Genomic DNA, 21,164 nt, shown 5'->3' on the forward strand with positions numbered 1-21,164 from the left:
ATTATAAAATAAAGAGAAGAGAATTATAGAATAAAGATCAGTGAACTGATTGCTAATATTTATTTGAATGTATTTGGATCGTACATTTAGTGATATACCCTGGGTCCAAACTGTGAAAAAATATCAATTTTCAATTTTTCCCTAAACTATAATTAGCTCAGTAGAATGTGAATTGATTTTGAATTAGTGTGTTCAGTCCTATTGATCCTCATTTCCTGAAAAATATGCTATGTACAATAAAAATGCAGGAGCTATGTATTCTTTAAAATCTTTTAACCATCAGGTCTCACAGTATTTATTATGGGCTCCTTTTACTAAGGTGCGCTAGCATTTTTAGCGCGCACTGAAGATTAACACGTCCAAACCCTGCGCTAAACAGAAAATACTAACACAAGCTCTATGGAGGCGTTAGTGTCTAGTGCGTGCGGCATTGTAGCGAGTGCTAAAACAATTAGCGCACCTTAGTAAAATGAGCCCTATGTTTGGCGCTGTAGTTTTGGTGTGTTAATTATACAGTTAAACTTTTAGCACAAAAATCACTTTTTGTGAAGATCTACATAAAAGCATGACTTCTGGTATTCACCACAATATGTATACCAAGGGCCAGATTTATGAAAAGGTGCTATGTTATTGCACATTAATATGCATTAATGCAGTGTTTTTCAACCGCTGTTCCGCGGCACACTAGTGTGCCGCGAGATGTTGCCTGGTGTGCCGTATGGTGCAGACACTGATTAGGCCTCAGGCCGGGTCCCGCACGCGCTCCCATGAGACTCCCCCGGTCCCCACTGCTGTTCAGTTTCGATCTTCTGCTCTGACGCAACCGGAAACAGGAAGTTGCAGCAGAGCAGAAGATTGAACACTGAGCAGCCGCGCGTGCATGTCGCCGAAAAACAAAACCTACAAACTAAGGTGAGGCGAAGGGAGAGAGCTGGCTAAACAGTAGGATCGATTGGGCAGGCGAGTGGTGGCTGCGGGGACCGTGCGATCGCTCGTGTTCCCGGCTCAAATTGGAAGGAGGGAGTGAAAGGGAAAAGGATTCTGGGCCAAGGGGATGAAGACGGAAAGAAAAACCCACAGCAGGAAAGAAAGGGAAGGACAGGCAGGTGAGCCAGATGCTAGAAGCAAGGGGGGGGGGGGAAGAAAGAGGGAAAAAAGCTAGATGGGGTTGAAAAGAAGAGACACACTGGTATGGAAGAGGAAGATAGGGGAAATCTGGACACAGGAAGGTAACAGAAAGAGGGGAAATTATGTGCATGGGGCATAAGGACAGAGACATAAAGGGGACATGCTATGGGGATGGTATATGGACACAGGGGGGGGCAATGACAGATACATAGGGGAGATATTAGAAATGGAGAAAATAGGAGCACAGAAGTGAGATGGTTTGTGGGGATGGGACAGGGACCGAGCTCGCAGGCTCCAGTGGCTTGCACAAATTACATTGTAACGTGCCATGAAAATAAGAGGGAGGAAGGTAGATAGATAAGCCACGTGAGAGGAGCTGAAGGGTAGTAGAAAGGAACAGATGGTAAAGGAGGGAGGGAAGGGTGGTGGTGGTGGAAAGGAATAGGACAGACATTGAAGGAGGGTGGAGAGGAACAGACCCCGAAGGGAAATGTGGAAGACAGAGTGGGAAGAAGACAGATGCCAGACTATGGGGGAGCGGAGGGAAGAAGATGGGTGCTAGACCAATTGGGGGGGGGGTGAAGGGAGAGGCACAGTAACAGTAAATGGAAGACGTAGAGAGAAGACACACAGTGGATGGAAGGAATTGAATGAGAAGATGTGGAAAGCAGAAACCAGACAACAAAGGTAGAAAAATAAATTATATTTATTTATTTATTTTTTGCTTTAGGATAAAATAGTATATTAGTTGTGTTGATAAAAATTTATAAACAAAGCCCTGCCAGCTGAACATCTCTTTCTCTAGTTCAGCAGCAGGAACTTTGATTTATAAGAAAGGAATAAGCTAAATATTACAGTACTAAGGCTTATATGGATGCAGCGGGGACAGTGACGGGGCGGTGAATGGGATGGCAGTGGCGGTGACGGGGCGGTGAAAGGGATGGCGGTGACGATGACGGGGCGGTGAAGGGAACGGCTGTTGACGAAGAGCTACGTGTGTGTCTTTCTTCGATTCCAGCCAGAATATCAGCTTTGTGTTCAGCCAAACAGGCCCAGGTTTCGCACTGAATAAAGTATTTTATAATTTTTCACTATTCTGTTTACTTAATATTTCATAATAAAGTAATTATAAAATACTTTCTTTGTGTTTATTTGATTCCTATTCAAGAGAATTACTTTATATATAGTCAATATAGGCACAGAGTTAAATTTTTTAACATTTTCTAATGGTGGTGTGCCTCGTGATTTTTTTCATGAAACAAGTGTGCCTTTGCCCAAAAAAGGTTGAAAAACACTGCATTAATGTGTTATCACTGATCCTATTTTATGCAATGAGCCCTACTTGCTAATAGCATGCATTAATGCAATAGCATATGCCAGCAAATTTATTCCTAAGGCTACAACAGCATTCCATGATCTTATGTCACCATCAGTGGCTAGACCAGGAATTTAAAACAGCTAAAAACAAATAAAATCCGGAAGCAGCTAAATATTTCTAATATTCCATACTGCCTGACCTGAATTAAACTGGCTTTGAAAAAGTAGTATTAATAATGTTTGTAAGCATATGTTTTATACAATCTAATACTGTCTTTGTTCATTTGACTTCTTTTTCTGTTAACCCATGTTCTCTGTTCTGATCATTTTCATATTGGGTTCATGAAGGTGACTGTAGGGGAAATAGTGAAAGTGACCAATGGAGAACATCTCCCAGCTGATCTGATCAGTCTTTCAACAAGGTTAGGATGAAATGGCTCTACAGAAAATGTGCATGTGGGTCCTCAGTCACCAGATCCCAGCAATCTTCAAATATTGTTTAAATGAACACAGCAGTGACTATTCCCTAGTTGGCGATATGTATAATTTTTACATTAAAAAAGTGATATTTCATATAGATAGGTTTTTAAGTGATCTTGCAGTATAGTAAGGATGTCCATGGGCCGCATGATCAGAAATCAATATGTGCATGGGCCACATAAATATTTTATCCTGTTATGGAATGATTTATAGTCAATCTCTGAATATCTTCTGAAATTGTGACTTTATATTCAACAGATATGTGATGATTCAAAATCATGCATGCTAGCTCAAGTTTGTTTATTAAGGTACTTATATACCCCTTCGCAATACCATCAAGGTGGTTTTTGCATTCAGGTACTCTAAGTATTTTTCCCTTGAGTGCCTGAATGATCCACATTTGGCACTTGGCTGCATGTTGGACAACCCTGTAGTATATCTCATTTTGAGAAAAGGGAACAGAATAATAAATCTTTTGTTTTTAATTTTTAAAAAAAGGAAAATAGAAGATCCACTATCAAGGAGCAGTGATATATGAAGCCTTTAGGTGACATCATCCAATGGAGTTTGGGATGGAGAAAAAAGAGTAGCAAAAATATAAGAGCTTTCCAGAGTGATGAATTGTGCATTTGTTGTTCTTGTTTATATTGTCATGTGATGCAACCTTAGTTTGTTCTTTTCTGCAAGGCATGGAAAATACAGTCCAGTTTTCTTCCATGGTGAGGTGACCCTTGTAATTTTGTCATATTATCATGTAGGTTTCCACCTTTTCATACTTCTCATCTCTCCTAGGAACCTCCTAGTTAGTTTTCTGCTGAGTTTTAAGTTTCCTTGAAAATTTTGGGCATTAATACATTGCATGGTATTGGTGAATTTCTTTAAATATCTGATTGTGTGTGTTTGCTGCAGCTCTTTCGGAACCTCAGCTATTTCAAGAAATATGTGAGGCACAGCAGGTTAACACCAGCAACTGATGCCCATAAATTATTCCTGTTGTGCCATGAGGCCTGATAAAAAAAATTCTTAGCTATGTCAGAAAATGACACAAGTGTCTTTGTGGTCATAAAGAACAAAATATTTCTCTAGTTAGACTAGGTCCTGCCCAGGTGCATCAGATACATATTTCTTCAAGGACCATGGAATTACATCAGATGCTGATTTGTTGAGCATTAACAAATGCCATTGAGACTGACTGTTGTCAAAAGCCTGCATAGAAAAAGTGAGGGATTCTGTTGCTTTGGCACTGGTGTCAGAGTGAAAGCATTAGCATTGGCATCAATCCCCTCACTGGTGCAAAATTCTAGGAAGAGAGATCTTGACACCTGCCGTACTGCCTTCCAAGCTTTCCTGCAGAGATGATCATTCTACCTTAGAGAGGATTGATGGGAAAGCTTCAGTCTCCAAGGGGTCCAGGGTCCAGCCATTAATATACCTCAAGTGGCCCATAGAGACCACACTGAGTCAGACTAAGATATGTTGAACCTATATCCTTTCTCCAAAAGTATCCTGTCCCTGAAAATCCTAAAAAGTAGTTGGTTTCTAATAGTTCAGGTCCAGGGATAAAAGTCTGTCTAGATAATGATCTTTCATGGACTTTTCTACCAGAAACTTCTCCAAGCCTCTTTTGAGCCCTGTGAAGTCAGTTTATTTGAATACATTTTCTAGCAACAGAGTCCGGAGCTTAATTACATGCTGTTTGAAAAAAAGAATTTTTCTGTGAGCAATTTTCAATCTTTTGGTGGTTTCATGTAACATCTTTTTGTCTTAGTATTTGAAAGATTAAACAACTGTTCATTTTCACCTTTCACTTTTCTGCCATCTTTTCTCCAAGCAGAAGAGCTTTAAACTTTTTAGCTTTTCTTTATAAGGGAGGCGTTCTATTTCCCTTATACTGTAATTTTTCTTCCCCTTCTTTGAACTTTTTCTAGTTCTGCTATGATGGGCATTGAATAATTTATCTACCGCAGTAAGTAGGAAAGAAGAGTTTTCAAAAAAATTTAGCTCCATACACTTCATCCACTTTTCCTGCAATGACTTTAACCCTTTTGAAAAGAATACTTGTTTGATCTTCAAAGCAGGACATCACAACTTCCTTGATGTCTTCATCACTTGAAAAACACTGTCCATGGAGAGATTTCTTCAAAACTCAGAACAGGAACAAGGGAGCCAAATCAGGACTGTAGGGTGGATGGTTCAGCTGCCGAAACCCACATTCTTGGGTAGCAGCCTGTGATTGTGACATGTGTACGGGTGAATTGACGTGAAGAAGCAGCACCCTTGATGTGAGTTTTTCTCATCTTTTCTCCTTGATTGACTCCCGCAAAGCGATCATTGTATTGGTGTACTCTCCCTGGTTATGGTTGTCTTGTGTGGCAAGAACTCCAGAAGTAAAAGTCCTTTATCCTTAGACAAGCAGACATCATATTCTCATGTGTGGGTGATATCATCCACAGAGCTCCGGTATGGATAGTGAAAAGTGTAGTATCAGTTTAAGCTTTAGCAAGTTTTTAGACTGCCCACACCGCGCATGCCCAAGTGCCTTCCTACCTGACACCAGCTCGCGAGGTTGTCAGTTTTTCTTTTTCCACAGAGTGAAGAAAACATATCTGTTTTTTCTCCATCTAGTTGCCTTCCCATTTAAATTTTGTAACAAATTTTTTCAGTTTCTTCTTCTGGTTTTTTTTACTTTTGAAAATCAGTGAAGAAGAATAGTTGACAGAAATTTTGGACTTTCTTTCTTTAAGAACAAACTTCTTTCGAAGTTCAACAGCCCTCACACATAGTTCCATCCTTACTTCATATCGGGATCATCGATGGATTTTCGGCCTTATTTCTACTTTGCTCTGACTTGCTCTCTTTGACTATAGCTGATTCAAGATTTATGGTTTAGGAGAAGAGAAGCTATATTGCTTAATGTCAAAGTTTTTCTTCTTTTGTTTCTTTCTTATTTCAACATATAGGTCTGGAGTCGGATTTCTAGCGACTGGGACTTGCCAGTACCGGTAGACATCCATACCTTCATCGGTGGCATATTAGCATCGAGTCTATTTAATGCATGCCTCCTGTACCAATGTTTCAACCATGTTGACGCAGATGTATCGCACTGACATTTATACTTCCATCCGCTTGCATTGGTGGCATATTAAAATCGAATCTATTTAATGCATGCCTTCTGTACCAATGTTTCAACCATGTTGACGCAGATGTTTTGCAGTGACATTGATACTTCCATCCGCTTGCATTGGTGGCATATTAACATCGAATCTATTTAATGCATGCCTTCTGTACCAATGTTTGAACCATGTTGACGCAGATGTATCGCAGTGACATTGATACTTCCATCCGCTTGCATTGGTGGCATATTAGCATTGAGTCTATTTGATGCATGCTTTCTGTACCAATGTTTCAACCATGTCAATCAATGCACATGTATTGCAGTGACATTGATACTTCCATCTACGTGCATCGGTGGCATATTAGCATCGAGTCTATTGGATGCATGCCTTTTTATGCCAAAGTTTCAATCACGTCGACAAAGATGTATCGCAGTGACATCAATACCTCCATCTGCTTGTATCGGTGGCACATGAGCATAGAGTCTATTTGATGCATGCATTTCGGTACCAATGTTTTAACCATGTCGACACAGATGCATTGCAGTACCCTGTTAATTAAGCATCTAGTCCATTTGATGCATGGCTTTCTGGACGATACAGGTTGTCATTCTGAAGCGCATTGCCTTTGCAGGCACTCACGATTTGATGCCTGTGGCACCTTCGATACCACTTGATGCTGCATGATCATGCTGCTTCCACTTCATTGAACATCGATTCAGATTATTGTTTTGAAGTGCAGTGCCTCCTTTTCATACATTGCTCCGTCGGTACTGATCCATACTAAGTGTAGCATATTCAGCAACGATACTTTCTCCAGGTTCTTCTTACATAGTAGCATCAATGATCATCAAACCATTATGCAGTAGTTCCTTGCATATAGCAGTTTTTCTTCAGTACTGGAGCATCTACATCGATGGTACCTGTCCAGAATACATCATCTAGATTGTGTCTCTTATTGGACGTGCATCCTCTTTGAGGTCTTCTACCCCTCGACAACCTGCGCAGGTTATTGGTTCCAGGGTCAATGTCTTTATGCACATTGTTCCGCATCGTTTTCATCATCTATGACCTACTTATTGTTGACAGAGCATTAGTTGCTGTTTGAGGGAGTATTTCATTGGAGGGGTACTGAAGAGATCGGTTCCATCTCAGCCTCTATTGTTCAAATTATCGTCGATGTTCGTCTTCGGAGCATTGTTGAAATATTGTCGTATGTCTGCAAAAAAAAAAAAAAGACATTATTCATCTAAATGCCATCATGAAACAGTGAATAAGAAAATAAATTGATGTTTTGTCTCAGATGGCATAGCTGCTTATCTTGGAGCGTCAGCATGGGTTCAAAACAACCTGCATTGACATCGATGATTTTTATTGGGTTACTGTGACAGAAATCCACCATGGCTGTAGAACTTATAAGGTAGTTTTTTTCCTGTTTGTACTCAGTCACACACAGACTAGTGAGGGCATCTAACATGGGGGTAGAACCTGTTAAGTTAGATACCAGGATCAGCCAGCTTCAATCCACATTGCAACTGCTTTTCCATACTGCTTTGGGAATCCACCATGGGTGTAGAGCCTGTAAGGTGGTCTTTTTCCTGTTCTTTGGATACAAACATGTAAAGACAAGTGGCGGAATCTAACATGGGTGTAGAGCCTGTTAAGTTAGTTTCCTTATGTTTAAAAAAATAAAATAAGCAGTGTTTACTTTTGTGCTATCGACAGACATTCTCTTTCTCTATTTTATTCATTGAAACAGAATGGTTCTCTGCTTTATCTTATAAGCAAGCTCAACCAGGTTTTTTACTGACACATGCCTTCCACTGTACCATCAATGTTCCTATAGTATTTTCCAGAAGGCTTTTATAATTACTTTGAGGTATCTTTCCCTACATGGGATTTTCCTATTGTTTAATGGATGTTATCCACAACACCCTTTCCTTCATCTCCTTTTTTTATTCTTAAGGAATCTGGAGGTTTGGGAGCGGCTGTAGGTGGTGAGGAGGCCACTACATCTCTTTTTAAGATGTTCTTTTATTCTAGCCAGAGAAACTGAATATGCTGGGGTGCAATTTAAGTTTCAATTTTAATTTCTAGCCAGAGAAAATGGATATGCGTGGGTACAATTTAGCATATGCAAGTTTTAAAAGCATTTCATAGTACCATCGGGTATTGTTCCAGAACAGAAATCAAGCTGCACCTTATCACAGGTCCTTTGGTTTTACATTGATCTTTATTCAGTGCATTACTGTTCTACTTGTTTCACTTCTCTGCACTATGCTGGGATTTTGTCTAACTTGTTGCATGTTTTGACCTCTGGACTATTTCTATATAGTCCAGATAGAACTCTGGATGCTTTCATTCAGACTGAAATTAAACCCCGACAAATCAAAATTCTTCTTAGCCTCCCCCAAAGATAAAATCAAGGAAACCACAATTCAACTAAAAGGAAAGACCTTCCCCCTTGATTCGACCATAAAAATTCTGGGAGTCACGCTGGACAAAAACCTATCCCTAGAAAACCATACCGACATCATCGCCAGGAAAAGCTTCTCGGCACTCTGGAAGCTTCGCACCATAAAAAAATACTTCAATGACACTGCATTCCGCCTACTCGTACAATCCTTCATCCTCAGCACTCTCGACTACTGCAACATCATCTTCCTTAACGCTACAAAGAAAACTACCAGGAGATTAAAAATAATTCAAAATTCCGCAGTGCGCCTCATTTTTGACCTAAAGAAATGGGAACATGTCACTCCATTCTATCACCAACTGCACTGGCTGCCAGTAGAATCTAGAGTTCTCTTTAAATTTGCATGCTTTTGTTACAAATCGGTTAACGGTTCTTCCCCAAGTTACATAAATACCCACTTCAACCTTTACTGCAACAAAAGGACATCACGCAGAATCCAACTGTTCGCCTTCCCCTCGCCAAAACACTGCCTTCTCAGAAGATCCCTCGAAAGTACTTTCGCATTCCAAGCAGCCAAGTTGAACCCATGGCTGGCCCAGGTGATACTCGAGGCCCCTAATTACCTTGCCTTCAGAAAACTACTAAAAACTTACCTATTCAACAATCACGACCCCTATTTAATCCCTTCACCTCAAATAACCCCGGCCCCTCCCCCAACCCCTTCCTCCCTTTCCTGACTCCCCCTCGACCCTCTCTCCTCTTCCCTTGTCTAGTCCGATCTAACCCACAATTTTCAGCTAAACTGTTATACATCTCCCTTTCATTGCAGACTACTGTAAATTGTGGTAACTTCATTGCTGTCTGTTGTAAATTGTAAATCGTTGTAATTTACTGTAAATCTACAGGTAATTTGTTTGTAAATCTGCTTGTAACATGTTGTAAATAAGCTTGTCAATGCAGACCATTTGTTAATTGTTGTAAACCGCCTAGAACTCGATGGGTATGGCGGTATATAAGAATAAAGTTATTATTATTATTATTATTATTATATTTACCAATAATATATTCGTTCCTGCTAACATAATACAATCATGTAATACTCAGAACTCCTCCATGCTGATACCAAAAGCCTGTAATCTTAATTCACCATTGGAATCATTTTATGTGACTTGGAGGTCTTTTAAAAAAACAAACCCAAAGAACAACTTTTTCTTTGTTGATGACCTCATATGATCTTCTGTTACAACCATTTCTTAATGGTCTCGCAGAATTATTTTACTTCTTGTTTTTACTAAGAAAGGAGGAGTTAGGGACTCTGTGGAGAAGCAGAGTAGTTGGTCTGTTTGATTTTCTGCCTTTATGCTTCCATATTTCTGTAGGAACATCATGGTATGCTTTTCTGTCCATACACAAGATTTTATTCTCAGTTTATCTTGGTTTTTGCTGGTCCTCTGGTATTATGCTTCTATCCAGCAATTTTATTTTTCCTTATTTTGTTTCTCTCCTCACAAAAAAGACACAAGAAAACATTGAGGTTTTCTGATGTTGGTGACCATTTTTCTAGAACTTTCTCTATTGCTTCCTAAGAGGATTCTATTCAGCACCTTAACTCAGCAGACACTTTGTCTCTTTTCGTTAGTTGGGTCATACACATCTCTACGGTATCTCCTTATCTTCAGTTGATGCCACTGGCTCAGAAGTAATTTATTTGATATTAGAATAACGCATGGCTAAATTCAGATTTCCTCTTCAATATGGAAGTAAGAGTGTACAGGAGTTCAATGACATAGGTTTTCCTGTCACCTTCTTAAGTATTCCTGTTTCATATGGCACTTATACTAGGATTGAAAGTAACACAGTTGATATAAGGGAAAACACAGCCGTATAAATCAATATAGAACAAAACGCACTGTTGATATGCTTTGCAGATTGTCACAATCATCCAGTCAAAAAACCTAAAATAACAGAAAATTATAAGCACAAAAAAGTGGAGAAATACAGACCTCATACACAGACAGCCTGTCTACCTGAGGCATGACTGATTTTAACTGCTCTTTTGGTCTTGTCATCCATATATGTACATTTTCCAGTATCCATTTATTCTTTTCTTGAATCTTTATGGCGTCTCCCTTGCCTGTGCTTAGATTCCTCTGCAACAATGAGGTTGTCTATTATTTTCTAACCTCCATATAGTTTTCCGTGGGTTCTTCCCTTTTTCCTCTTGTGGAGGACAGAGTTTTTCTGATTACTCCTTTATTTATTTTCTTTGTATCAGACAGTATATGTGGTTTTCTTGTGAGGCAACAATCGGTTATGTTTCCTTAGAGGCCAGCTCTCCCTCCATCCCCTTTACTAAAGCTAGGGAGTCCCGCACGTGAGAATGTGCTGCCTACTTGTCTAAGGATAAAGCACAGTTACTTACCATAACGGGTGTTATCCAGGGACAGCAGACAGATATTCTCACAACCCGCCCACTTCCCCTAGTTAGCTTCTTCACTTGGGCATAAAACTGACAACCTCGTGAGCCAGCCTTGGGTAGGCAGGCACTCGCACCTGTGCGGTGCAGGCAGTCTTTAAGCTTTGCTAAAAGCTTAAAGTGTCAGTACACTTTACCACTGTCCATACCGGGCTCTTTGGATGAAGTCACCCACATGTGAGAATATCTGCCTGCTGTTCCTGGATAACACCTGTTATGGTAAGTAACCGTGCTGTATGAACTTCCATACATTCACATTTTCTTATTGATTGAGAAGGGATTTCTTATACAACGGTAGGTTTAGTCAGTCTGTCCTGCGGAATATCTTTGAAGTTTAGAATTCAGCTCCATCTTTCCAAGCTTCAATTTGATTATTTCAAGATTGCTTTCATTAACAAAATAATCAAATTGAAAAGAAAATGACCTATTGGCAAGTCTTTCTCCAGGAGGCAGTCTATAGCTGAGCATTCTATTTTGTGAAGATTTCATATCCTGCTTTTCCTCAGAGAAAATAAAGTTGCTTACCTTTGCTAGCAGTTGTCTTGGAGTTTAAAGGTATATACCCAAGGTAAAGGTACCCATGGGTATTGACTTGGACATAGGAAGCCTCATGTATGCATGGTCCATTGCTCCTAGAAATCTCTTAGATCTTTGATAGCCTTGAAACCCCTTTTTCTTCATCCCCCATTGGATGCCACCCATTTGAGGACACACATTCTGTCCTCAAAAACCTATTTTGGATAAGTAGTTGTACTTTCATGCAGTCTAATAAGCATGAATCCATAATAATATAGAGTAGCATTTTAAATGATTGATTCTATGTAAATAGCAGTTTTCTGAAATTATTATAATTTCATGATTTGTGAGGGATATACTGAGGACTCCCTGCATTCAGCTGGATGTGGCATGTTTTACAGGTGGTCTAGACTCACTGTTCTGTAATTGGTGTTGACTAAAGTTCATTTTCTTCCTACTAATCAGAAAACTGTCCTTGATTTGTGTGTTATGTGGTTCTATAACTTGTAGATCCATTTGTGATATTGCATGCTAAATCATATATGTGCCATTGATTCTTGTGAAGCTTTTGATAAAACTGAAATTCTTATTTGCTGATTTTTATTTTTTTTTTAAGATAGGTTGAATTTAATTTTTATTTCATCCCTGTACTTTTCTGGTACTTAAACAAAAATCTTATTTTTTGAAATGCCTCAAACTGACTCTTGGTCTCCATGTACCTTTTATAATTTTATAATTCAGATATATAGATCAATTAGTATTTCAATTGTCTGTAGTCATTCATTATTCCCTATGAATCATAGTTTAAGAATTATAAAGTGGTATCTCATATAGTTTACTAATATATGAGATGTATATAAAGAACATTTTTCATATTCTGCTGCTACCAAAGTAATAAAATATCAGTTTATGCATGTCTTTTTATGGACATGCCCACAGTCGCCACATGTTAAAATGGGCCCGATCACTCAAACAAGAAGACATAAAATATACCTTAAAAATAGATAATGGGACATATTCCACTGCACTCTGAACATCCCTCAATCCCAGGGAATTGAGAACAGATTGTCTTAATAAAATAAGTCACACACCGTAGAGTCTCGGTTAACCATGTCTCAGTTAACCAGGAATCTCATGCAACCGGCAAAATAAAGTCCCTCAAAACATCAGCGGCAGCGTCCTGAGCCGCAAATCATCCCTCTCTCCCTCAAACCCCGAAGTAGCTATGATCCCACCTCCCTCCCACTCCAAAGCACAGCGCGACAGTAGTCCTGAACAGCAAAGCCCTCCTCCCTCTGTCCTCCCTCAAGCCTCGAAGTGGTAGAAGCAGGCAGCGGTCCTGAGCCTTTCTCGCTCTCACTCTCTTGCGCGCTCTCACGTTTTCTCTCTCTCTGTCTTTCGCATGCTGCTCATGGCCAGCCCCAGCAGGGCATTCAATCCCTGTGGGTGCCGGATAACTGCTATTCTTTTGTATAACATTTGCTCCTAAAGTTGCAAATAATGATGATCATGATTATGAATTTAAACAAAATGTATCCCTTCTACAACCTGATCCTCTTCCATTCTTACTAGATAGTTTTAACAAATTGGTTTACATGAGATACTCATTAACTAATGGTTATTAACATGTACTAATGCCTAAACACATGTTTAAAATAATTCTGTATAAACCTTAAATGGGACCTATTTATTAATAGTGCATTAAACAATTAATTAGATGAGACTCCAAGACAGTATAATCAGAACTACACTCCCTCTCAGGCCGATAAACTGGATATATCTCCAACTAACTTGCCACACATACTCAAATTGGTCAGTGCCTAACCTACTAAATGTAAATATACCATACTCTTAAAATCCAGCCCCCCATACGTCTACCCTTTCACATCCTGGACAATGCTCCCTGCTGTTCTTGATCATGCCTACAGAAGCTCTACAAAGGGGTGCTTCCTTTTATATTACCATTTCTGATGCAAAGACATAGAATTCTGTACGGAAGCAGTTATCTAATATAATAAAACGCTAAGTGCGCATGCGCACTCTACCCACCGTGTTGCCTGATCTGTAGTTCCGTGGTCGGCAGAGTTCGCATGCGTGCATACAAGGGTCCCTCACTCCGTCAAACTGGCTGGCAGCGCTGAATTCCCTGCCCCTCTCAAGCTGCAAACTGGCTGGCAGCGCTGGACTCTCTGCTCCTTTGAAGTTGCGGTGTCGGTTCCTCTCACGAGCCTGCAACAGCGTCGGAGAAGGCTTCCGACACTGGCGGGGATCATGAAAGGAGCCGCCGCAGGCACTTTTAAACTTTAAAAAACCCCTTCGGCCGTAGCAGGCCAGCCCGCGGGAAGGGAAGGGGGGGCCGAAAAAGAACAGGACGCAGGCTACACCGTGGGAAGGGAAGGAGGAGGGGCCAAATGGAGCAGGCCAGATCGTTAAGAGAAGGGAGGGGCCTAACGGAGCAGGACAGCTGGCAGTAGGAGTAGGGAATGGGGGTGGGGGGAAATGCTGCTACTGCTTCACAGGGACCTGGAGGGGAAGGGAAATACCTCTGCTCTTCTGCAAAGGAAAGGGGGGTGGAGGGAAGGAGGGAAATGCTGTTGCTTCTGCACAGGGAAATGGGGTGAACATGCTGCTGCATAGGGAAAAGGAGGGAAATAATGACAGCGGGAGGGAGGGAGACAGAAAGAAAGGAAGAAAGACGCAGGGAAAGGGACAGAAAAACAGACAGAGAAAAATGGCCAGGGAGAGAGACAGACACAGCGGGAGGGAGAGAGACAGACAGACATAGGGGCAGGGAGAAAGACAGAAAGAAATACAGACAGACAAAGGAGGTCAGGGAGAGAGACAGACAGAAATAAAGACAGACAGGGGACCAGAGAGACAGACAGAAAGAAAGACAGACGGACAAAAGGTGCCAGGGAGAGAGAGAGAAAAATAGCAAGAGGGAGAGAGATAGAAAGAAAGGAAGAAAGAGACAGGAGCAGGGAGAGAGACATAAATAAACAGACAGACAGGCATATATTCTAGCACCCGTTAATGTAACGGGCTTAAACACTAGTAGTTTCATATTTTATTAAAATTTGATTGAATGCTTATCATAACATTCAAAGCGTTGTACAATAAAAATAGTTTTAATATAGATAAGGGAACAAACAACAAATATTAAACATAATCCTTACATGACAGACAAACTTGATTTGAGAAAGGGAGTGAAAACAAGAGGAGAAGAGGGAGAACTACAATTTGTAAAGAAAGAGAATGTAAAAGGATAAAAACAATGGGATATGAAAAAGTAGAGATTAGTTATGGGAGTAAATAATAAAAAGATAGGATAAATCAATCGTAGGCATCTTTAAAAAGAAAGTATTTTAAACTACTTTTGAATTTATCCAAGTTTTGTTCTGCTCTAATATATAATGGGAGGGAATTGACCGAAAAGATAGAATCACGACGGGTGCCAATTAATTTTAATGAAGGGACATTGAGAGTATGTTGAGAAGCGGATCTTAAGGTTCTAAGGGGTTCGTATGGTATTATAAGTCTATCTATGAATGCTGGGGCATTAGTCTTTTGAGTTTTGAAAGTTAGAAGAGCAATTTTATATGTAATCCTATGTGGAATGGTAACCAGTGTCCATTCATTAGCAAAGGAGTGACATGAGCGAGTTCGTGATGATTTTAATGGCCATATTTTGAATGAGTTGGAGATGCCTCATATCTTTTTGACACAACCCTTTATATAATGAATTTCAATAATTGATTTTTGATATAATAAGAGAGTGGATTAGGATATTGAGAGAATTAGAGTCTAGGAGAGGGATCAGGGATCTTATTCTGAGCTTATAGAAGCAGTTTTTGACCAAAGCACTAATTTGGGGTCAATATGTAAGTTTGTCGATGATGACGCCTAGGATTTTTGTTGTTAAAGTGGACTCAAGTGAGGTATTATCGATGGATACCGGTGAAACTAGCTGTAAACCTTCTTTCCAAGGGAAAAGAACAGTGCTTGTTTTTGTGACGCTTAGAGAAAGCATATTTGAATTTAGCCAGTCACAGATTTTGACTAATTTTAAGTTAATGGAAGCAATATCACTTAAGTTAGAAGGATCAATGGCAAGAAGAATTTGGATGTCATTGGCGTATGTGTAGATTGAAAAACCAATTGACTGATAGAAGGTTAATATTAGGGCGAGATAGATATTAAAAAGCAGAGGGGATAATATTGAACCTTGTGGGATGCCGAAGTTAGTATGAAAAGGCTTAGAAACGGAGTTATTGAAATGTACAGTAGAAGTTCTGTCAGAGAAGTAAGATTTAAACCATTCGATAACCTGGTTTGAGATTCCAATAGAGGCAAGTCATAGAAGCTGATGGTCTCTATAGTGTCAAAAGCTGCTGCGAGATCCAAGGAAATAAGAAGCACTGATTTAAGTTGGTTGAGATAAAAGTGGATGGTTGTAGTAAGTCCTAAAAGAGAATGTTCTGTTGAGTGATTCTTTTGGAAACCCGTTTGATTGGGATGTAGAATTTGAGTTTTATCCACAAAGTCAGAGAGCTGTTTTTTTGCATATCTTTCAATTCCTTTTCTTCACCAGTAGAGAATAGCTCCCTCTTCAGTTCTGATCTGCTCTGCTTTCTTTTTTTGATGTCTGGGTATATTAAGCTGGCTGTTTGTTTTTTCTGCATGGCTTCGGTTCTTGGAGGTCCCCTTGTTGGATTTACTCCACTGGGCAAAGGACGCAGATCCATGCAAAAGAGCTGCTTCTTGCAGGCCAATCGGAATACTTTTGTGGTTTTGTGGTTCATCATGAGCTCGGAGTTCATTCTCCTGGGAGCTTGTTTGCCTGCTGATTTATCAGAAGCTTGAGCACAGGGTGTGGGTCCCCTGTGTAACAACTCTGGGTATCGGATAGCCATCTGTGAATTATCTCCTCCCGATGTGCTGTGTGGATATATGGTATTCAGGGTTCTTGGTCTGAGTCCTTCTGAATGGCAGCCAGAAGATTCCCAGTGGTGGATTCATTCCCAACAGTTTCTGAGGCAGAAATCCTTTTCATGCAGGCAAGCTGCTGCATGCTGAAAGACAGGCAGTAGAAGTCACAGTGAGTACAGTTGACTCCACCTAAATTCACATCGGTTAAGCGCATACTTCGGTTATCCACAGACTACCACCATGGCCCCGTGTTTTGTTTTGTTTGTTTTTTTTACATTAAAGTCAATGGACATAAATTCCAGATAATTGCAAATTGGATAAGCACAGAATCCGCTTATGCGCACTGATGTTATAGATCACATCTCTATTCGTTCACGTTACGTTCACTCCGGTTAAAAGCAATTACGTTCTCATGTTGATGAGCCACGTGCTTTGGATCAGCAGTCTAGGCCTGGCCAGGTGTTTGAACTTTCGAAACTGCACCATGGTGTCTCATGGAGAAAAACCTTTGTCTTTGGCTGAACGTGTCAATGTCTTAAAGAGACATGACCAAAGGGAGAGTCAGGTTGCCATTGCAAAACATTACAGCGTTCATCCTAGCCAGATTTCATGGATTCACAAAAAAAAAAAAAGCAAGCCATATTGAAAGACTAGCAAAACAACAGCAATCCTACCAGGAAACGGAAAAGAATTGGGAAGGCTGGAGATGTTGAACAGGTGTTGCTGCAATGGTTTGCTGAAGCTAGAAGTCGTCAACTGGGCGCCAGACTTTAAAGCAACAAACGGATGGCTGGAGAGGTAGAAAGTTCGTAAAAACATAAAGTTTAAGAAGCAGCATGGTGAAAAACAAGATGCTGATGAGTTTGGTGCAGAAAGATGGGACATGGAAGTGTTGCCATCAGTAATTGGTGGATATGAACCACGCAACGTTTTCAACGCCGATGAGACTGGCCTGTACTGGCGTGCCATCCTTGATGGAACATTGGCTTTTAAACACAGCGAAACTGTTGGCTTCAAGGTACCAAAGGAACGATTGACATTGCTGCTCATTTGCAATATAGACAGTAGTGAAAAGCTTGAGCCACTGGTGATTGGGAAGAATCAAAATCCTCGGTGCTTCAAAAACATTAAACGCCTGCCTGTTGAATATAAAAGCAACAAAAACGCATGGATGACGGTGACACTGTGGATTGAATGGTTGCAGAAGCTTGACAGTCTGATGAGAAGACATAGGAGACACATTGTAATGCTTTGTGATAACTATGCAGCACACAGCAATGATGTACGACTAACAAACATTCGACCCGTGTTTCTGCCACCAAACACATCTTTGATCTAACCGATGGACCAGGGGATAATCGCTAACTTCAAACGTCATTAGAGGTTGCTTGTCCTAAGATATGTGATGGCAGTGATTGATGCAAGCACGGAATCCAGCCCCCGAGCTGCTGAGCTCACAAGAAATATGATGGTGCTCGACTCTCTTCACATGGTAATGGAGGCGTGGAGTCAAGTCTCATTATCCACAATTTCAAATTGCTATTGACGGGCAAGCTGCATTCACGCATCTTATGAGACATCTGAAGCTAACACTTTGTCCACTGAACACCCTGTTGGACTCTCGCCACAAGAGTTTGAGGTGTATGTCACCATTGACAACGATGTGCCCACATCATCTGACAGCACTAATTCTGATATCTGTACAGTCATAAAGGACACTGCAGACAACCAAGAGTCTGATGAGGACAGAGATACTGCTGCGGTCATCACGACTAATGAAACACCTGCAGAGATTGGTTCCTTCTCAGGTGCGCTGAAGTCCCTACATACGCTGTGTTGTTATCTGGAGATAAATGGATGTCACGACTATGGACAGTTTTACAGCATCAGTAGTCGGATACACAGCCTGAATCATGCAATCTGCGTGCAGAAAACAATGACTGATTATTTCAGTAGAATGTTGCTTTAAAAAAAGGTTTACAGTGTACTGTATTGCGTTAGATGGAACAGTGCTGCTTCTAAAACTGAACCGTGTAGAATTGTTTTACTTTTTTTATGCTAAATAAAAGTTTGATTGCATTTGACTACAGCATACTGTGATTTTTCATGACTAAAAAGTGGTACTCCAATTAAGTGCACACTTCGTTTAAGCGCACGTGGCGGTCCAGTCCAGAGGTCTTGCACTTAAGTGGAGTCGACAATACTCCCATTATTCCCTATGGGAAAATTGGGGGGTGGGGGTCTGAAAAAGGTAGATCCAATGATTTCTGGGGTCAGAGTTAGGTTCCCTACCTCCAAAATACCTTTTTTGACATTTTATGTTTTTCAGGAAAGCTACCTTGTGCAGTTTTTGGCACAATTTTACTGGCGTTGGTCATCTTGAATTTTTATTGATCTTTTTATTTCAAAAGCTTTTTTTCTGCCTAAGAATCCCTCATTTTGCCCAGGGATAATCTGTAATGGATTTCCCAAGCCAATCTGCCCCTGTTTCATGCTTTTTTTGTGCAGCTTTGTTGGCAGACAAGCAGCCATGTTCGAAGTGCCATAGAACATGATAGGAAGAGGTGGGAGCTTCAGACTCAGCCTCCTTAGAGTCCTCCAGGGCAGGAGAACCCCATAAAGCCCGGCTCTCAGGAAAGAGATCTCATTCAGATGCTGCACACAACAAGGCGGGGAAACACAAGCGAGTGGAGGTCCAGTTTCCCCAATCGGAGTTCCTACCAGGGGTCCTTTTTGCCTCTTGTCCAGGGGTTTTCAGATTTTTCAGCCTCTTGTGGAAAGCCTATTTGACAGGTCCTTTGAGCTCTGCACTGCCTGCAAACATGCCAGCTCCAATACAGGAAAAATTCCATCTAAGCAGACTTCCCTGTCTTGGAAGAAGCTGGCTCCAAGCATCAGTGACCATTAGGAGCAGGACTGGAATCCTTATCCATGCCTTTATTATTTCAAAGATCTCCTTGGATCTACTTCAAAGATTATTTCAAAGATCTACTTGGAGGATTTAGAGTCCCTGTCTGGGGCTAGAGGTCAGGAGGCTGTGGCTACTATTGATCAGGGAGACGATCCCTCAGTTTTGTTGTCCTAGAATCTCAGAGAGAACGGGAACCCGAAGGCCTTGAGCATGCGCAGATGCTCAAGGCCCAGCGCGAAGAAGGCAGATCTTCGGGCACCAGCACCGGCATGTCTTGTGAGTTGGTGCCACTGCCAAACGGGGGTAAGAAATGTGATCGGATGGGTGGGTGGATGCCTGGGGGATGCTAGATCGTGGCGGGGAGGGAGTGCGACGCGAGTGGAGGGTGCCGGATCGCGGGGGGGGGCTTGTAAATCGAGGCACGCTCGGTTTCTGAGGCGCCGATTTTGCGAATGTTTTGCTCGTCTTGCAAAATACTCGCAAACCAAGGTACCACTGTATTTTATTTTATTTTATTATTATTTTTTCTATACTGCTCTCCCAGGAGAGCTAAGAATGGTTTACATTAATTTATTCAGGTTCTCAAGTAATTTTCCCTGTCCCGGTGAGCTCACAATCGATCTAATGTACCTGGGACAATGGGGGATTAGGTGACTTACCCAGGGTCACAAGGAGCAGTGTGGGTTTGAACCCACAACCCCAGGGTGCTGAGGCTGTAGCTTTAATCACTGTGCCACACTCTCCCCCCAGATCACAGATAATATCTGAGATTCCATATTCTCCAGAGGCACTTCCAGTTTGTGGCCATGTGTCACACTGAGGCTATAGCTTTAACCACTGTGCCACACTCCCTCCCAGGTCACAGAAAATAATTGAGATTCCATGTTCTCCAGAGGCACTTCCTTTCAGCTTGTGCATAGCTTGTGCATCTTTACCAAGGTGATAGTGTTGATAGTGACTCACCTTTGCAGGATGGGCATACAGGTTCACCCATACCTGGATGATTGGTTAATCAGAGTCCCCTCAAGACAGGAAGGCAAGCACACAGTGCAGCAAGTGGTGTATCTCTTCCTGAGACTTGGTTGGATAATCAACTTCAGGAAGAGTCAGTTAAATCCAATTCCGTGCTTGGAATATTTGGGAGTCTGCTTCAACACAGCCAAAAGCTGTATCTTTTTTCACGAGCTAAACAAATAAAAGCACAGGAAGCAGATCATAGAGATCTTGGTATTACTGAGCCCCAAACCCTGGCATTACCTTCAGGTACTGGGCTCGATGGCAGCCACTCTGGAAGTTGTTCCCTGGGCGAGAGCACATATGTATGCACTCCAGGATTCTCTCCTTTCCAAGTGGTCCCCACATAGGCACTGTCTTCAAATGCAGCTTAATTGGTCTACCTTATCGAAGGACATACCTCTTAGAATCACCTTATGGGTGACAATCTCCACAAACCTGAAATGCATTACTCTGCAGATAACCAAGCGTCTGATTTAGTTTATACTAAACTAAATTAAACCTTAAGTTTGTATACCGCCTGTATTGCTACACCTTGGGTTTTGGCCAGGTACTAGTGACCTGGATTGGCCACCGTGAGAACGGGTTCCTGGGCTTGATGGACCATTGGTCTGACCCAGTAAGGCTATTCTTATGTTCCAGACTTTTCTTGGTTCTTGAGGAGGGGTGCTCAGATTGCATCCCCTAATATGTTGGCCTTTCCTTTCATGGGACCTTAATGTCATTCTGAATAGCCTTTCTCAGGCTTCATACAAGCCTCTGCAGGTCGCATCCCATTTGGACCTTATGGTCAAGATGGTATTTCTAGTGGCCATAGTATCAGCGAGGTGAATCGTGGAATTACAGGCTATCTTCTGCAGGGAA

At 41.2% G+C, this 21,164-nt stretch overlaps 1 protein-coding gene across 6 annotated transcripts in view; it reads left to right on the plus strand.

Moving 5' to 3' along the window:
- The window catches only part of ATP8A1 (ATPase phospholipid transporting 8A1), a 449,033-nt gene that overhangs the window by 97,211 nt on the left and 330,658 nt on the right, over positions 1-21,164 (plus strand). The window contains exons 1-2 of one of the 6 annotated variants that reach the window (XM_033946374.1): positions 2,826-2,867; positions 3,184-3,233. The exons of 3 other annotated variants lie outside the window; for them this stretch is intronic. In XM_033946374.1, coding sequence (XP_033802265.1) covers positions 3,208-3,233 — 26 coding nt within the window. In that variant the 5' untranslated portion in view covers positions 2,826-2,867; positions 3,184-3,207. Of the gene's footprint in view, positions 1-2,793; positions 2,868-3,183; positions 3,234-21,164 lie in introns of those variants that run through there. 2 more of the 6 variants (XM_033946336.1, XM_033946356.1) reach the window with 2 other exon arrangements.

This window comes from Geotrypetes seraphini, chromosome 1 (assembly GCF_902459505.1).
Source record: "Geotrypetes seraphini chromosome 1, aGeoSer1.1, whole genome shotgun sequence".
Lineage (NCBI taxonomy): Eukaryota > Metazoa > Chordata > Amphibia > Gymnophiona > Dermophiidae > Geotrypetes > Geotrypetes seraphini.